The sequence below is a fragment of the Amphibalanus amphitrite genome, unplaced genomic scaffold (genome assembly GCF_019059575.1).
Source record: "Amphibalanus amphitrite isolate SeventyFive unplaced genomic scaffold, NRLGWU_Aamphi_draft 001577F_arrow, whole genome shotgun sequence".
Taxonomy (NCBI): domain Eukaryota; kingdom Metazoa; phylum Arthropoda; class Thecostraca; order Balanomorpha; family Balanidae; genus Amphibalanus; species Amphibalanus amphitrite.
In genome coordinates this window covers 24,601-42,734 of record NW_024883070.1, presented here as the reverse complement: position 1 = coordinate 42,734, position 18,134 = coordinate 24,601, and the positions used below count along the sequence as shown (strand labels likewise).

General features: G+C 51.1%; 1 protein-coding gene across 3 annotated transcripts in view; it reads left to right on the top strand.

Annotated features, from left to right (window-relative positions):
- The window catches only part of LOC122373945 (cytochrome P450 4V2-like), a 108,248-nt gene extending 93,225 nt beyond the window's left edge, over positions 1 to 15,023 (top strand). The window contains exons 10-14 of one of the 3 annotated variants that reach the window (XM_043352401.1): positions 2,083 to 2,198; positions 11,926 to 12,024; positions 12,233 to 12,255; positions 12,650 to 12,829; positions 13,659 to 15,023. In XM_043352401.1, the coding sequence (XP_043208336.1) occupies positions 2,083 to 2,198; positions 11,926 to 12,024; positions 12,233 to 12,255; positions 12,650 to 12,829; positions 13,659 to 13,822 (582 nt within the window). In that variant the 3' untranslated portion in view covers positions 13,823 to 15,023. Of the gene's footprint in view, positions 1 to 2,082; positions 2,199 to 11,925; positions 12,048 to 12,232; positions 12,256 to 12,649; positions 12,830 to 13,658 lie in introns of all 3 variants that reach the window. The other 2 variants (XM_043352403.1, XM_043352402.1) reach the window with 2 other exon arrangements.
- The last annotated feature ends 3,111 nt before the right edge of the window (positions 15,024 to 18,134 follow it).

Below are 18,134 nucleotides of genomic sequence, written 5' to 3'. Positions count from 1 at the left end.
CCCCTACCCTACCCCTACCCTACCCCTACCCTACCCCCTACCCTACTCTACCCTACCTTACCACTACCCTACCCTAACCTACCCTACTCCTACCCTACCCTACCCTAGCCTACTCCTACACTACCCTACCTTCACACTACCCTACCCTACCCTACCCTATCCTACCTTACCCTACCCTACCCTACCCTACCTTTACACTACCCTACCCTACCCTACCCTACCCTACCCTACCCTACCCTTACACTACCCTCTCCTACCCTACCCTACCCTTACACTACCCTACCCTACCCTACCCTACCCCTACCCTACAATCCCCTACCCTACCCTACCCTACCCTACAATCCCCTACCCAACCCTACCCTACCCTATTCTACCCTACCCTACCCTACCCTACCTACCCCACCCCTACCCTACCCCACCCTACCCCTACCCTACCTTACCCTACCCTACCCCTAACCCTACACTGCCCTACCCTACCCCTACACTACCCTACCCTACCCTACTCCTACCCTACCCTACCTTATCATACCCTACCCTACCCTACCCTACCCTACCCCTACACTACCCTACCCTACCCTACCCTACAATCCCCTACCCTACCCTACCCTCTACCCTACCCTACCCTACTACCCTACACTACACTACCCTACCCCTACCCCTACCCTACCCTACCCTACCCTACCCTACCCTACCCTACCTTACCCTACCCTACTCCTACCCTACCCTACCCTACCCTACCCTACAATCCCCTACCCTACCCTACCCTACAATCCCCTTCCCTACCCTTACCTACCCTACCCTACCCCTACCCTACCCTACCCTACCCTACCCTACCCTACCCTACCCTACCCTACCCCTACACTACACTACCCTACACTACCCTACCCTCCCCTACCCTACCCTACCCTACCCTACCCAACCCTACACTATACTACCACCGACAGTCCAAGTTTCAGTTAAATCGGCCCAGAAACGGCTGAGATATTACAAAAACAAATTAATTGTATTTACTGGCGAATCCCCATGGCGAGCGGTGCCCTGTGTCGGCCTTCGTTGTCAAAGGTCAACGACCTGCCGGCTCTGATGCTTTCACTCAGTTTTTTAAGCGAACAACTGAGCCTAAAGCACGTGCCCTCTGCTCGGCGCCGGTCGCGATTCTAATGCTAACCCTATGGCGCACATGAGCACGCGCCACGGGTGCACCCCTGGCCGCATCGTGCCCAAAATTTAATACGACCTGTTGAATTACGTGACCCACGAGTCGTGAAAATTTCACCCTCCTGCGTCAATCGACGGCGCCTCAATAAGCGTTTTTGGGAGTAACACCGACTGCGTAACCCCGACGGCGGCGTGGGCGGCGGCGGCGGACTTTTTAAGATTTATAATAGTAGATATTCTAATCCAACAGAAACATTTATGTGTAGTGAGGCAACGTATTTCATCGAACGTAATCGGTTTAGATGTTCATGCTCTCTCATATTTCACAGCTGAAATGTTTTGACGTTTCAAAGACAGGTCTGCGTCGAACGATTATCAACAAAGACGGGTTTGTTTCGGCGCACTCAGCAGGAGTTCGAAGGTCGCGGATTCAATGTTGAGTCTGGAGTGTTGCCACATGGTTAAATATAGTTCTCGTATATATCATGAGCGATAGAATAAGATTAACGTCGTGCGTATTGCGTTGTGGAATGTGAATGTTCCATTTAAACGTCAATGTAATACGTTTATTGCGACATCCGAGTATTGTAGACACATTGAACCATTACGGCGAGCGGTTATCTGCGCTGACGCTATAGTCTAGCGATTATAGCCGACATTGACCACTGACACAGCGCCCTGACCTGACCCACCGTGCACCCCAATATTGGGCAGGACCTAATTCGGGGACACTGTACTCAGGACTGACCAACTGGTGACGGGCGCTCCCTGGTCCAAGAAGGTTCGAGTGACCACAGTTACTGACTCTGTGACCTCTGACCTGACCTGACCTGGTGTGTGTTTCAGGGTCACGACACCTCTGCAGGCACCAACTGGGCCCTGTATAACCTCTGACCTGACCTGACCTGACCTGGTGTGTTTCAGGGTCACGACACGACCTCTGCCGGCACCAACTGGGCCCTGTATAACCTGGGCAGAAACCCGGACGTCCAGCAGAAGGTCTATGACGAGCTGGTGGAGGTCCTCGGCGACCAGCAAAGGTAGGTCACGGGTCACCAGAGGTGCAAACTCGGGTCACTAGAGGTGCAAACTCGGGTCACCAGAGGTGCAAACTTGGGTCGCTAGAGGTGCAAACCCGGGTCACTAGAGGTGCGAACAAGGTTCGCTAGAGGTGCAAACTCGGGTCACTAGAGGTGCAGACTCGGGTCATTAGAGGTCCAAACTCGGTTCACTAGAGGTGCAGACTGGGGTCGCTAGAGGTGCAAACTGGGGTTGCTAGAGGTGTAAACTCGAGTCATTAGAGGTGCAAGCTCGGGTCACTAGAGGTGCAGACTCGGGTAACAAGAGGTGCAAACACCGGGTCCTGAGAGGTACAAACGCAGGTAACTAGCGGTGCAAACTCGGGTATCTAGCGGTGCGAACTGGGGTCGCTAGAGGTGCAGGCTCGGGTCACTGGTGTTGTAAATTCAGATCGCTGGTTAAGAGAGTTCAGGTCTTTGTTGTTGGTAATTCGGGTTGCTGGAGGTTTCTATGTAACTTTGTTTTCTCTGAAAATCCCAATGTTGGATTGAATTCTGTTGAAATGTCGGTTGTGTTAATTTGTGTTTTTATCACACACAAAATAATCTCAATGTAGGGGAAGTTGGGGGAACGCCGAATACTTTTTTCTGACGCCCGTAGCACGCAAGGTAGACAACATAAGCTATTCTTGTTGGCGTCATTCGAGAGGCCAGTTTTTTGCCTTTCAAACATACCAGGCGCATTTGATGAATTCGCATACCGTTAAGCGCACAAACTAACTGCACCCGCCACTACCGCGCCGGCCCCGGGGAGAGCTGAGGGTTTTCTCCCCGGCCGGGGAGGGCTGCGTGATGCCTCCCCGGTGCCTCGGGCGGGCCGTCGCCCCCATCCCGCACCGCCCCCGCCTCACCAGCCAGTGACAGCAGCGCGATAGAGTGCCGAGTTATCCGCAATAGCCACGTTTCCTCTTTCATCTAATATTAAACCCCACTTTTCACAATATTCGGCAATTTTGTTTTTCTTTTTTGCTACAATTTTTTCCACTTTTGCTTCCCTATTTATAATTTCCGTGACGCACGCGATTTTCGGCGTTCGCAATCTATCACCATTGCCCAGTTTACAATTGACTATGTACTGTTTTGTTAATAGTAGAATCAGGTTCACAAGTGGTGGTGCCGCGGGATTCCCAAGAATAACTGACTGATAGGTGTTAAAATTTCTAGGTAAGCGACATTTACTTCTCAGTTGAGAAATTACTTTTTCCCATATTATTTTTACGTCGGTACATCCATAAAAGAAGTGCTCAAAATCATCAACTTCAAAACATTTTAGGCACCGTGGACTACCGACCACTCCTCTTGCACATAGATACTTTCTCGTTGGAATGTACCTGTTAATTATCCGAAAATGTAGAGATTGAAGCCGCGTAGATTTTGTGCATTTATACGGTATTTCGAAGACTTTTCGCCAGGACTCCGGACACACTCCATAGTGCTCCCATCTGCTTACGGCGGCTGGCTTAGATATTCTATATTCTATGCTTTTATAGAAATGATTGCATTTGCATGTTTCGAGTTCGCAGTACTGTTCTTTTACCATTACAGACAACTTTTTTGGATCTGTCTTATTCCTTCCTTCATCTCTTTGACGTAGAATCCTTTTCCATGATCCAGGTATAGCACATGTTACACTCTGAATTGTAAATAAGTTTGACTTAACATTAGGATGTACTCTTTTGATTTCATCAAATGACAATATATTTCCGCTAGAATCAACTATATCGTCTACTAGTTTGATTCCTGCATCATACATGTCTTTAACAAACACCGGCCTCCTATCTACCGTTATCTCGTCATTGTGCCATAAACACTGGGAACGAACTTCTGTCGCATATATGATCGGGTTTTGCTGGTGAATGTTTTGAAAGTCTGATAAAATATCCTTGTAAAAGTCCGGAATTTTCAACCGTTGCAAAAACACATTACATTTTCTGATTCTGAGCACATCTTGGATATCGAACTGACCTACTCTGGATTGCAAAAGAACACGCCATGCCGATTCCCTACATTTCACTATTCGAGTAATCCACGTTAGCCTTAAGGCCGTATAAAACCGAGCAACATTTATTGCACCCAGTCCGCCGTCTTTAATATCCTGACACAAGACGCTTTGTGATACTTTCGGAGGTCTACCGCGCCAAACGAACTTCATAATTAAACTTTGAATTTCTCTTAAGTCTACTTGTGCAATTGAACTGCATGTTGCCACATACACCATTTGCGACGCTAATAATGCTTTGGTGACAACTATTCTGCCTTTTATCGTCAGGTTACGCTGCGACCATGAATTGACTGTATTTCTTATCCTTTTTACTACCGGGGCGACATTATCCTCGTTGCATGGCTCTGTTGCGCTAAACCAGACGCCTAAAATTTTTACTTTTGTCTGCGCCTCGATTCCACAAATGGAGTCTCTCCTAATACGCGTCGGGCCCAACCACATAATATTGCACTTCTGTACGTTTATCTCCAGACCAGAAACGTTCTTAAAGTCAGACAGTACTTTCATCACTCTGTTAACCGAAGCTGGGTCTCTGAGGAACAGCGTGGTGTCATCGGCGTATTGAGATATTTTTATTTCGTTTCCGTTTATCTTGACGCCCACAATGTGTTCTGAGTCCCTGATTTTAATTGCGAGAGTTTCAACTACCAGATTAAATAGCAGACCACTTAATGGCGAACCCTGGAACGTTCCGCGCGAACATGAAAACCAATCGGACGTTAATCCATTATTCTTTACCGTAAGCAATGCATTACTGTATAGTAATCGGACCCACGCTATAAAGTCTGGCCCGAAGTGAAACATTTTGAGGACATATACAATAAAGTCATGTTCAACGGAGTCAAACGCGTTTCGATAATCTATTGCCAAAAGAATACCTTCCGTGTTGTCCATTTGACAGTATTCTATTACATCTGAAATCAGTCTAATGTTTTCACCTATAAATCTTCCTTTAATAAATCCTGTTTGACTGTGATGCACTAATTTATCGATCACATTGCTTAGCCTATTGGCAATCACTTTAGCTATTATTTTATATACTACGTCTAATAAACAGATCGGTCTTTTATTTTTAAGCTGCATCTGATTGCCCTTTTTCGGGATCAAGGTTAGAATTCCTCTCCTATGAGAGATAAATAATTCTCCCTCCTCTTTTGCGAGATTAAAGTACTCTACCATCATTTTACCCATGTCCTGCCAAAAGAATGCAAAGAACTCTGCCGTAAATCCCGATATCCCTGCCGCTTTATTCCTTGCCATTTTATCTAACGCGTCTTTGCATTCCTCCAAGGTTATCGGCCCCTCGCATGCCGTCATTTCATCTTCAGACAACCGGGGAACGTTTTCCTCATCTATAAAGTCATGCAAGACACGGTCTTTGTGAAGTTTTGATTTATACAGTCTGCTAAAGTGTGTAACACAAGCATCTAATATTGGCTTATTTCCCCTAATAAGTTTTCCGTCGTCCGTAATGACAGTAGTAATGTTTGTTTGTGCTTGTTGCCTCTTGCATAAGCGTAAGAAATACTTATTCGATTTCTCTCCTTCTTCTATCCACCTAGCTTGCGAATGTAATATAGCCGATTTTCCTCTTTTTTCCTTTAACTCATCTAGCATCATTTTCAGATTTTCATATTCTGCCCGCTGCTCATCAGTGGGCATAATTGCAACGATTGATTCTAATTCATTTGCTCGGTTGTAAAGTTCACTTTCCTGTTTCCGATTCTCTCTGGCTAACTTCTTGCTATGCCTGATGGTACGGACTCTAATGTTGCTTAACAGCATTTCTATTTTTAATCCTATGCTTGTAACCTCGATATATGCTCCACGATTACGTTTTGCCTTTTCAATTTCTACTCGGATATCGTTCACGTGATCCAAGTCATCCAGAAGTGCATTATTATAACGCCAAATCCCAGGGCCACGACGCTCATTATTAATCTGAATATCAAGAAACACAAAGCTATGGTCACTCAATATGCCAGTATCTATCCTCGCTTCTGTCACGTTATTTGCTATAAGGTTTCGGCTCGTGAAAACGTAGTCAATACGTGACTGCTGTACTGGGTTAGTCCTACGCCAAGTGTACCTACGCACTGTCGGATGATGGTACCGCCATACATCTTCTAGCTCGAATTCACTGAGGATATCTTGTAATTTTCTGCTGGCTCTCGTACCATGGTATGTGTCGCTGTCAGTATCCAATCCGCTCATTCTAATATTAAAATCCCCTGCAAGACAGATATCATGCGTTTCATAGCAAAGCAATAACTCTCGCACTTGATCTAAAAAATTACATTTTTCGCGCTGGTTATCAACCGATGGACCATATACCCCAATGATATAGCTCGGCTCTTGGTCCGTGGCACTGTTAAGTTTTGCGCAGATAATCCGGCCTTCACAATCAAACGTCTTACTGGGAGAGCCTGCAAAATTTACTGGAAATAGCATCGCCACTCCACCCTGACCTGATTCCACACTGTGAGAGAAAAAAAATAGAACCTGACCATTCGCTCTTCCAAATAAATTCGTCATTCTGAGTTGAGTGGGTTTCTTGTAACACTACTATGCTATTTTGATAGTTGATTCTAACGTGCCTGAAAATTGAACGGCGCTTAATACGATTTCGAAGACCGCGTGCGTTAAAAGTTACAATAGATAGTCGCTGCATTTTGTTAACTTCTTCTGTCATTCTCAAGGTGACTGTAAACTGTGGGCGCGAACTGCCTCGGCACTCCGCCGCGGAACCCCATCCCCACCGGAACCTCTGGGACCCACTGTGACGTGGGTATCATGTGACGTTCCCCTCCATCCCACTCACATCCCCTCCCCCCATCACCAGAACCTCTCATCAACTGCCCGCTATCACCTGCTCCACGCAACAGAGCCCCGGGCGACGCAGCCACCTGGTCAGAGGTGAGAACACAACCCGGACGGTGACCTATCACCGGCCAGACACGCGCTCTAATCTCAGCTTTGATCTCACTCAATCTCATAACAGGCGCAAGCTCCAAAACGTCCGGCAACCCAGCCGGCCACCGACCACGCCCGGCAGCCCGGCCGGTCGCCCCAGACCGGGGCGGCCGCTGCCGGTACGGACGGGCAGATCACCCGTCTCAGCTGCCCTCCTCCACCACGTGTGACGTCACACTCACCGGGCAGCCACACGCTACGGCTACACGGCGACCCGACCCAGCACCGTCCGCAGCCGCAACACCCGACTATCCCCCAATGTAACGGTCAGACTTCTACATAAACGGACGGATACGTTCCAATCCTGTCTTAAGGCGCAGAATACCAAAATGAAAAGAAAAACAACTCGCTGAGCGCCGATTTGCAAAAACTGCCTACTGAACTTCAACTGGCAATAGGATCGGAATACATAATCGAAAGCACCATTTCTTCGGTAATTACTACTCACATCACCATATTCACTGGCGTTATCAGTCGCTAACATTTACAGTTTTTTTCTGTCTACTTTCACTGAAAAAGTGACGTTTCATCAGAACGTACCGTGCGGAGAGTCTCGCTCACTCCGTTAAAGTCCACACTCACGTGACCAGGGACAGACGAGACGCCGCCCTCCCCGCCGAACCCGACCGCTAGGCCGGGGCCGAGCTAGAGCCGGCCACCCCGCCCGCCGACGGCAGACCCGGCGGAGCCGTCGCACCCGAATCCGCCACAGATGCGGTCTCTCTCGGCTCCGCAGCAGTACCACGAGACCCAGCGGCCCCGGAGTCCCCGGGAGGTCCCGGAAGAGCATCCGCGGCCGCCCGGCGCGGAGGAGGCCGCCCGTCGAAGGAGTCCGAATCAGGGGGCCGCCGCGCGGCAGGCGACGTCCGGGGCAGCACCCCTCGCCCGGAGACGCGCTGCTGCACCGGGAAACGCCTGCCGCCCAGAATCCTGCGCAGGTCAGCCTCGTCCCGGACCCGGAGATTGGCGCCGCCCCTCTCCGTGCGGCACCAGACGACTCCCCGCCGGCTGAAGACGGAGGCGATCAGCCCGCCGCTCTCCGGCCGCTTCGCTCGTAGGAGCTCGTCGTAAAGAAGTCGGTTTCTGGGCGTCAGCGACTCGGAGATGTAGAGCGGCGCCAGCTGACGCCCGTCACGGCCGGTGTTACCTTCACGGAATCGCACCATGTCGAAGCGTGACTCGTACACCGCGTCTCTCACCTGCCGCTTCGTGAACTTGCAGAACACTTTAGAGTCATTTTGGAGCTTGTGCGCCGCCTGCAGGTCGGCAGTCGTCACGGAGAGGCCCGGCACTCTCTGATTGAGCACAGTCACGACCAGCTGCTCAACACTTGCACTTCGCGGGTGTGCCTTAAATGCATCACACGCGAGAATGAGTGACGACAGCCGACCGTTCATATCAAGCTCCTCCAGTCTGGAATCCAGCTCCTCGTTCGCTCTCACCTGCTGGTCCAGCTGTTTCGAGAGCTGTTGGATCTTACAGTCTTTCTCCATGCACTCTCCTTCCAGCATATTCAGCCTCCTTTCCACGCTTTCCAACTTCGCCTCTAGCGCCCTGATGACGTTGGCGTTGCTCTGGTCGATCAGCTGTTTGATCTCTGCCAGAGCGGCCGCGCTCAGCTGCACCGGCTCCGAGGCCGGCCCGGCGCCGGCTCTACCCGCCGCAGGCGCCAGCGGGTCGCCCGGCGACCCCGACCCCCGCCCGGCCGCCTGGCGTTTGGCGCGTTTCCCATCAGCACTGCGGACCATATCGTGTAAGAAAAGCTGTCTTTTCCGACCACCAAACGTTCCGCTGGCACTCTCGGACCCAGATGCTTGGCAGTCCGTGAATGTCGGGTCGTCGCCACTATCCGAGTCCATCGCGAAATTGCCACTGTCACTTGAGCGGAAAGTCTGCACAGAGGCACTCACTTTAGCTGTGATTTCCAGTCACCTCATGTGTCACGTTACGCGAATGCCACAGCAACCTCTGTCGCGTCCATACTGGGCCACAACGTCCACTCGCACAGCCCACTGCGCCGCCCGTGCGCTCCGCGCGCCCCGCTCACTCAGCCATACCGCCGCACGGAGCCCGCGGCTGAGCGTCCGGCCCGGTCAAGGCCACACGCCCGACTACAAACGCAGGTAACTAGCGGTGCAAACTCGGGTATCTAGCGGTGCGAACTGGGGTCGCTAGAGGTGCAGGCTCGGGTCACTGGTGTTGTAAATTCAGATCGCTGGTTAAGAGAGTTCAGGTCTTTGTTGTTGGTAATTCGGGTTGCTGGAGGTTTCTATGTAACTTTGTTTTCTCTGAAAATCCCAATGTTGGATTGAATTCTGTTGAAATGTCGGTTGTGTTAATTTGTGTTTTTATCACACACAAAATAATCTCAATGTAGGGGAAGTTGGGGGAACGCCGAATACTTTTTTCTGACGCCCGTAGCACGCAAGGTAGACAACATAAGCTATTCTTGTTGGCGTCATTCGAGAGGCCAGTTTTTTGCCTTTCAAACATACCAGGCGCATTTGATGAATTCGCATACCGTTAAGCGCACAAACTAAAAGTATCAAAGAAGTGACTTTTTCGGCGTTGCCCCGGACTGCGGGGAAGGCCGAAAATGGGAGAAATGATCTACGAGGAATGCCGACATTGATGCTTTGCCATTTTATCTCCAACTTTATCCAGAATTCATCAAAGCTGACACGCGTTTTAAGAGCTTGAGGACGCTTGGTGCACACTGGAAGTTATAATTGTGTGATATAATAATAAAAGGCCAGGTAAATCATTCCTTATAGGTAACAGGCCGTTGTGTCGGTTGAAAGCGTAATTTGTGTGACTAAAAATACGTGTTGCTATTCTACAGCAGTAACGTTCACGTAGCGTGCTTTAACGCGCGTAATTGCACGTTTTCGGCATTACCCCAGCCAGCCATACTTTCATTTGCAGGCCCATAACTTTTCAACGTGCTGTATAAATTTCAAATAGACAGGACACTTATGCAAAGACATGCTGAAGATTACTTGACCGAATTGGCCAGACAAACGGTAGCATAATGAGTAAGAAATGTAGCTTCAAAGGCGCATGAAGTACAAGGGAAACGTACCTTGAAAACGCTCTTGGCGCCCTCACAGCCGAAGTATTCCGAATGACGACTCGTAACAAACATGCGATAATTGTTAGTCACTTAAGCTTCAGAGCATCACTGAGAGGTGGCATCCATGTCGTACGTTTTTCGAAATATCTCGAATTTCGGCTTTGCCCCAACTCCGGCATTGCCCCAACTTCCCCTAGTATCATCAGGATATAGGAATAATTTTCTCCATTTGGAAATGGTGCTGAGTTAACCCTAGCCGGACCTTTTGGTTTTCTACATACGCGCCGGCCGAGGGGGGGGGGGGGCGGGTACGACCCCATCGCCGTTTCGCCCCTGGTGGAGCTAACGCGTCGCGGAAAAAAACGAGCGTGTACGCCGTTACAAGACGCAGAGATTGGTTTCCGATTTTAAGGTCCTCGGTCAACCGCTGACCTCTGAGGTCAGGTCAAGTGCCCCAAGGTACGGTTCAGCTTTTGGTGAATAACTTCGCAAAAAACGGCCGCAGAGCCGCGATTTTGGCAGCATCGTGTTCGCCTCGCTCAGGCGCGTCGAATGATATACTTTTTGTTCGGGTCAGGTCAACTTGGGGTGTTGACCTCAGGTCAAGGTCAGGTCAGCACCCTAAGGTAACGAAGTTGGTCGAGAGGGGTCATGTCGCATATCATTCGATTCGGCAGGTCTTCCTGAGTCCATTAGTGGCTTTTCCGACTCGCTAGCTCAATTTGATCAAGAGTTATTGACGAAAAACTAATATGACCTTGATGACGTCATAAATGACGTCACGCAAGGTCAACATTGCAAAAGTGACGCATCTAACTTTGCAAGGAGTGCATCAAATCACGATTCTATGTGCTTGAGATAGTGGGAGATCGTTCCCGGCGCCAGAATAGCAGTACCTATGAATTTTCCCCATTGACTTACATATAATGGTGAGGTCACGAAAATGACCTGACCTCATATGACCTTTAGGAAAAATCCGAGATATACAAGTTGTGAGACTCATAATGGATACTAGGTCCTGCAAGTTTCATTTCCCTGTGACATCTCCTCTGGCAGTGAGGGCGTTGCGAAGTTGCGACATCTGAAGACCGTGCAGAGGTTCACTTATGACGTCATAGGTCAGTGACCTGACCTGACCCAAAAATGCGGTTGGTGTCAAAAGATCCGGCTTAGATCAAAGGTCAGGTATGCCAAGTTTCAGCTCTCTATCGCTAGCGTGTTCGGAGCTATAGCGAAGCACCCCCCCCCCCCCCCTCGGCTGGCGAGGGTTAACAATTTATCCATTTCGTCAGAGCAAGACCATTTCCTTGCTCTATCCTGCTGATGGACCTCCAAGTTTCCTAGTTATCCACAAGACTCTAACCCGCGATGACACTTTCACAGATTTTCACAGCCCGTTTACCCGCTGTGACTTGTTTACAGATCTCTAACCAGCTTTGACCATACCTCTGTCTCTTTGTGACATCTGACCTCTGACCCCCTGTGAGCTTTGACCCTCTGTGACCTTTTTTACAGACCCCTCTGTGACATGTCCCTTTGACCCTCTGTGACCTGTTTACAGACCTCTGTCCCTCTATGACCTCTGCCCCTCTGTGACCTCTGACCTCTGTGACCTCTGCCTTCTGTGACCTTATTCCCAGGCCGCTGACCCGCGACGACCTGCCGAAGCTCCGTTACCTGGAAATGGTCATCAAGGAGACGCTGCGACTGTTCCCGCCAGTGCCCATGATTGGCCGACGACTCAACTCAGACACCGTCATTGGTCAGTTAGTGCGGTGACGTCATCGGTGACCTTAACTCAGACACTGTCATTGGTCAGTCCGTGCAGTGACGTCATCGGTGACCTCAACTCGGACACCGTCATTGCTCAGTTAGTGCGGTGACGTCATCGGTGACGTCAACTCAGACACCGTCATTGGTCAGTCAGTGCAGTGACGTCATCGGTAACCTCAACTCGGACACCGTCATTGGTCAGTTAGTGCGGTGACGTCATCGGTGACCTCAACCCGGACACCGTCATTGGTCAGTTAGTGCGGTGACGTCATCTGTGACGTCAGCTCAGACACCGTCATTGGTCAGTTAGTGCGGTGACGTCATCGGGAGTGCATAATGCATAGGTATATGAGAACACGTCAGCTGTGGATTGAACTAAAAGTGTTACTGAAAATAAATCTCTTCTTCATATGTTTTGTGGTCGATAAAATACCGCATAACACACTGTCATTAAATGCTAGGGGGCAGGTACGCAGCAATGCAAAAAAGAAAAGAAAACTAAAACATTTCTCAAATCTGTTTTCTCTCACATAATATTCCCCCCCCCGGGATTCGAACCCGCACCCTCACCGCACCGTGTTCGGCCGGCAGACGGGTACCCGATTCCGGGCAGCTGCAACGTCGGTCTGTTGGTGTACGCCATCCACCGAGACCCGGTGCACTGGCCGGATCCGGAGCGGTTCGATCCGGAACGGTTCAGTCCGGAGAACAGCAAGGGTCGCCACCCGTACAGCTACGTGCCCTTCTCCGCCGGGCCCCGCAACTGCATCGGTACGTGGTGGTGTGTACAGATTAGGACAGGAACAGGACCGGTATCACAGAGCTGACAGATTAGGACAGGAACGGGACCGGTATGTTCCCTTCTTCGCCGGACCCCGCAACTGCATTGGTGGGTGGTGGAGCGTACAGATTAGCGCAGGGACGAGGCCGGTACCACAGAGTGGACAGATTAGGACAGGAACGGGACCGGCACCACAGAGCTGACAGATTAGGACAGGGACGGGACCGGTATCACAGAGCTGACAGCTTGGCGCGGGTGACGGGACAGGTATCACAGATCTGACAGATTAGGACGGGGACGGGACCGGAACCACAGATCGGACAGATTAGCGTACGGACGGGACCGGCACCACAGAGCTGACAGATTAGGACGGGGGCGGGACCGGTATCACAGAACTAACAGATTAGGCCGCAGTAACGGTTACAAAGGGGGTGAGTCTGAGTATTTCTAGTTTATCACCGGTCAGTTTATAGCTTATCACCGGTCAGATCATGCCCCATAGATCAGAACGTCGCTTATATCTTACCTTCTCCCTCATTGATAGGTCAGGATTTTGCCACGATGGACGCTCTCTCGCTCACAGGGCAGAAGTTCGCTCTTGTGGATTGGTGTATCAGTCTGACCGCTTATCCGACCTCCCCGTGACCCCGCAGGTAAGAAGTTTGCCCTGATAGATTACTCTGACTGATTGTATCTTACCCCCGCAGGTCAGAAGTTTACCCTGGTAGGTTATTCTGACTTATTATCTCCGACCCCCGCAGGTCAGAAGTTTGTGCTGGTAGATTAGGTATTCTGACTGATTATATCTTACCCCCGCAGGTCAGAAGTTTGCGCTGATGGAGGAGAAGGTGCTGCTGGCCAGCGTGGTGCGAACCTTCCACGTCACCTCCCACGACAGCCTGGACACCATCAAACTGAGGCCGGACGTCATACTGCGGCTGGAGGGAGGGCTCTTCCTCAGCTTCACACCGAGGAACCAGTGACGTCACACTGCGGCTGGAGGGAGGGCTCTTCCTCAGCTTCACACCGAGGGACCAGTGACGTCATACTGCGGCTGGAGGGAGGGCTGTTCCTGAGCTGAGAGCCGAGAAACAGTGACGTCACGGCTATCAGTGACGTCATCCTGCGGCTGGAGGGAGGGCTCTTCCTCAGCTTCACACCGAGGGACCAGTGACGTCATCCTGCGGCTGGAGGGAGGGCTCTTCCTCAGCTTCACACCGAGGGACCAGTGACGTCATCCTGCGGCTGGAGGGAGGGCTCTTCCTCAGCTTCACACCGAGGGACCAGTGACGTCATCCTGCGGCTGGAGGGAGGGCTCTTCTTCAGCTTCACACCGAGGGACCAGTGACGTCATCCTGCGGCTGGAGGGAGGGCTCTTCCTCAGCTTCACACCGAGGGACCAGTGACGTCATACTGCGACTGGAGGGAGGACTGCTCCTCAGCTTCACACCGAGGGACCAGTGACGTCATACTGCGACTGGAGGGAGGGCTGTTCCTCAGCTTCACACCGAGGAACCAGTGACGTCACGACTATCAGTGACGTCATCCTCCGACTGGAGGGAGGGCTGTTCCTCAGCTTCAGACCGAAGGACCAGTGACGTCATCCTCCGACTGGAGGGAGGGCTCTTCCTCAGCTTCACACCGAGGGACCAGTGACGTCATCCAGATCCTGAGACTAGAGGGAGGGCTCTTCCTCAGCTTCACACCGAGGGACCAGTGACGTCATCCTGAGACTGGAGGGGGGCTGTTATCTTGCAACCAGTGACGTCATTTTGCGGCTGGAGGGAGGGTTCTTCCTGAGCTGAGAGCAGAGAAACAGTGACGTTGCGGCTACCAGTGACGTCATACTGGGACTGGAGGGTGACTCTTCCTCAACTTCACGCATAAAAACGAGAGCCAGTGACGTCAGTGATGCCTGTGACGTCACTGGGTATGACTGCTGTCAGCCCTGGCAGTCAGTGGAGGGGTGGAGGCTGTCAGATCCAGATGTGTGCGTCTATATATATAATGATGGTGACAGGTGAAGACATATTACGTCACAAAACTTATGCCTTTGGTGGGTAGTATTGGCAGCGGTGATGATGATGATGAATTGGCTTTTTTTTGGGCGCCCGGACTGCAGTGGTCATCGGCGCCCATCGTTGCCATGCTAAATTAATAAATATGTAGTTACGTGTCGCAAAATGTTTTACGGCTGGAATGGAAGCTGCGGTGTTGTCCTCAGACGCATGTACGTTTATGACGTCACATGTTAAATACCTGAAAGGTTACTGGAGAAGGGCCGACGATTTCGCCAGTCGTATGTGTAACGTATATGACGTCATACGTTTTTCCCTTTGACAACTCAGAAGATGGACCAGTAATAGGTAAGTAGAGTGTGGGCTGGTAACGAAAACGACACTGCAAACGAAATTGTGACGTCATCGGATGGGGAGGGTGACGTCAAATGATGCACGAACAGGGTCCTGGGTCAGTTTGTGTATATTTTTGACGTCATTGGAACGCTGCACGGCGTGGTTGATTATTGCGGGGAAATGTGCTTTTCGATTTGCCACTGTTGTAATGTATGTACACTTCTAGCTCTGTGCCTGCCTCTCAATGTGTCTTATTGTTATGCGTCGAAGCTGTTTTGACTATAATCCGATGAGATTGGGTTAATTCACCGCAGTTCGTGGTTTTGGTGGCTCGTAATGTGTATGACGTCATCACAGGTGCCAGTGACGTCATGTGTCCGAGCGCCGCTGGTGGGTGCAGCGCGTGTAGAAGGGTTTTGAAATGCCACTTATGTTTGATGGACACAAAGTACCTACATAACCACACACGTAGGGAGATGGCATATCCCGGTAGCCCACAGGCATGTTCGTTGACTTGTTGCAGCAGCGTGTAGCGTAATGTCTCCCCTCATAAACTGCTTGATAACGAGCTATACGTGTTAGGCGTTTTCGATGTCAAATAAATATGGCACTGACTCGGGCAGAAACGGCGCCGTTGAAACATGGACCGGGTGTGTGCTGCGGACAAATGGGAAATGAATATTTCACCGGAACAAGCCACAGAACTTCGCTCTGGCTTATCTGCGGGCGCAGCGCTCAGTGTGTGGAAAGGAGAATTCAGCGTTCTGGCGGTCCGACCAATTTTTAACGGTGCGGCAAACTTGCAGGCTTCTCGCCCACTAACAAAGTTTGACTCGCAGACAAAATCAACTCGACGAGGGAACGGCAAAGCATCGCCATCAAAAGTTTCACGTCTTCAGTGAATGGTTATACCCTGCGCACATTGAACAATCTAGGTATAGGATGTGATTCGGCTTTTATATGTAGAAGTTGGATAAGTTACGAGCTGGGTAGCTTTGCAAGTTTTCTTTTTTTAGCGGCAATATAAGGCACGGAACAAGTGTACGGGACAGGCCTTGGGTTAGGTATCAGTGTCGCTCGACTGGCGTCGGAGCAGGCTGCACCCAGGAGTGACATTGCTGTTGGGTTGGATGATGCTCAGAAGCATTCCTGCCGGCTGCCCGGGCACTTTAAAACTTCAAACCGTTCTCCAGACCTCAACAGAAAGTGCTGTAACACTGTGAACATCCTTCAAACGTGGTTCTCATAAATGGACGAAGTTATTCTCACTAAAAGCATGCAACTCACTCTGCACGGGGATGCTTACAAGTTCGAAGAAAAATCGTCGGCTAACCACTACCCTAGGCATCACTTATACTGAAAGTAAAGCTTGCAAACTTGCACAGTGAATCTTTAGTAAGTCGCACACATTTACAAAACTTCAGAGACGATATCGCCAGAATGCATTACCTTTGACGCACATCGCGCGTAACAAGTTCGCACTGATGGCGACCTGCTGCAGTAGCCTTCCTGGATATGTGCGGAGTTGGACAAAGAGGGTAAGATAAAAACCACCTTTTTCTCTCGGCGGAGGTATATAAAGGAAGTGAATTTTCCACCAGTGCATCCGTGCTCGGAGGCGGAGCTTCGGCGTCAGATCAGCTGCCAAGAGCAAGAAAGCACACTGAAAGAGCGTAGTGAACGCAGTGAAGGCGGGTTTAAAGACAAAGAAAGAACACCGAAAAGGCGCCGAAGAGTCAAAAGAGTCAAGGAAGAACACCAGAGGAGAGCCGAAGAAGAGGTGAGGTAGTGTGACAGGAACCCAGAAAAACGCTGGATGTGAGCAGCGAGGGGACACCGACACAGCTCTGAAGGACCGCTGGAAGGAGATCCGAGAACACAGCGAAAGACACCGGAGCAGTCTCTTGGAAAAGTGAAGGGACGCTGCCAGAACCACAGTCGGGAAGGTGAGATCCCAAAGAACGCTGAGTACCTACAGCCACAGTGATCCCGATCAATAGATTAACACTTCGGCATGAAGTCGTCCTCTCAGAAGCCACCGCTTCCCTCCCTTTCTACCAAGCCAGTTCCGTGGACGTTCGGCCTCTCGCTCCCCATTCCAGTTCCCTGGACGTTGGGCCTCTCCCTATCTACCATTCCAGTTCCCTGGAGGTTCGGCCTCTCGCTCCGCTGGCTCGCCCTGCTGCTAGTCCTCTCTCCCTTTCCCTCGGCTCTCTCCGTCCCGCAGAGCCACCGGTACCGCGCCCGGTGCGTCCAACACGCCCAGACCCCCCTCCGCTCTTCTGCCTCCCTCTCCTCCCTCCAGTGCTCAGCACTCTGTCTCCGTACCCCCTCCTGTATCAAATGGAGCCGTAACAACACACTCTGTCAGCTCCACCCCCTCCACTCGGCCTCTAACCCCCTCACCGAGTCAAACAACTCCCTCTACCAGAGTAAACTCCCCGAGGGGTTTAGTTTGAGCGCCGACCGGACGGTGGCCTACCGGACCCGGCTGTTCAGCCTGCTGGGCGGCAGGGAGGCCGTCCTCTCCGCCTGCCGGCAGTATGATCCGGAGGCCGCGCCTGCCGTGCCGCGGACGCAGGATCAGTATGAAGCCATGAAGGCGCTGACTCCTGCACACAAGTGGCTGTATGTTGGGGTGTGGGAGCCGCGGGTGGAAGGCGAGTTCGTGGACATGCTGAACGGGGAGCGGGTGGACGTGCCGGCCCAGTGGTTCTTGTACGGCGTGGTGCACAAGAGCACCAGCAGCAACTGCATGGTGATGCTGCCGGGCGGGCTATACACTAGCGAGTGTAATGTTGCTCGGCATGGGCACATCTGTGAGTACAGACCCTGAGCAGGGACACATCTGTGAGTACAGACCCTGAGCACAGACACATCTGTGAGTACAGGCCCTAAGCACGGACACATCTGTGAGTACAGACCCTGATAAGGTTACGGT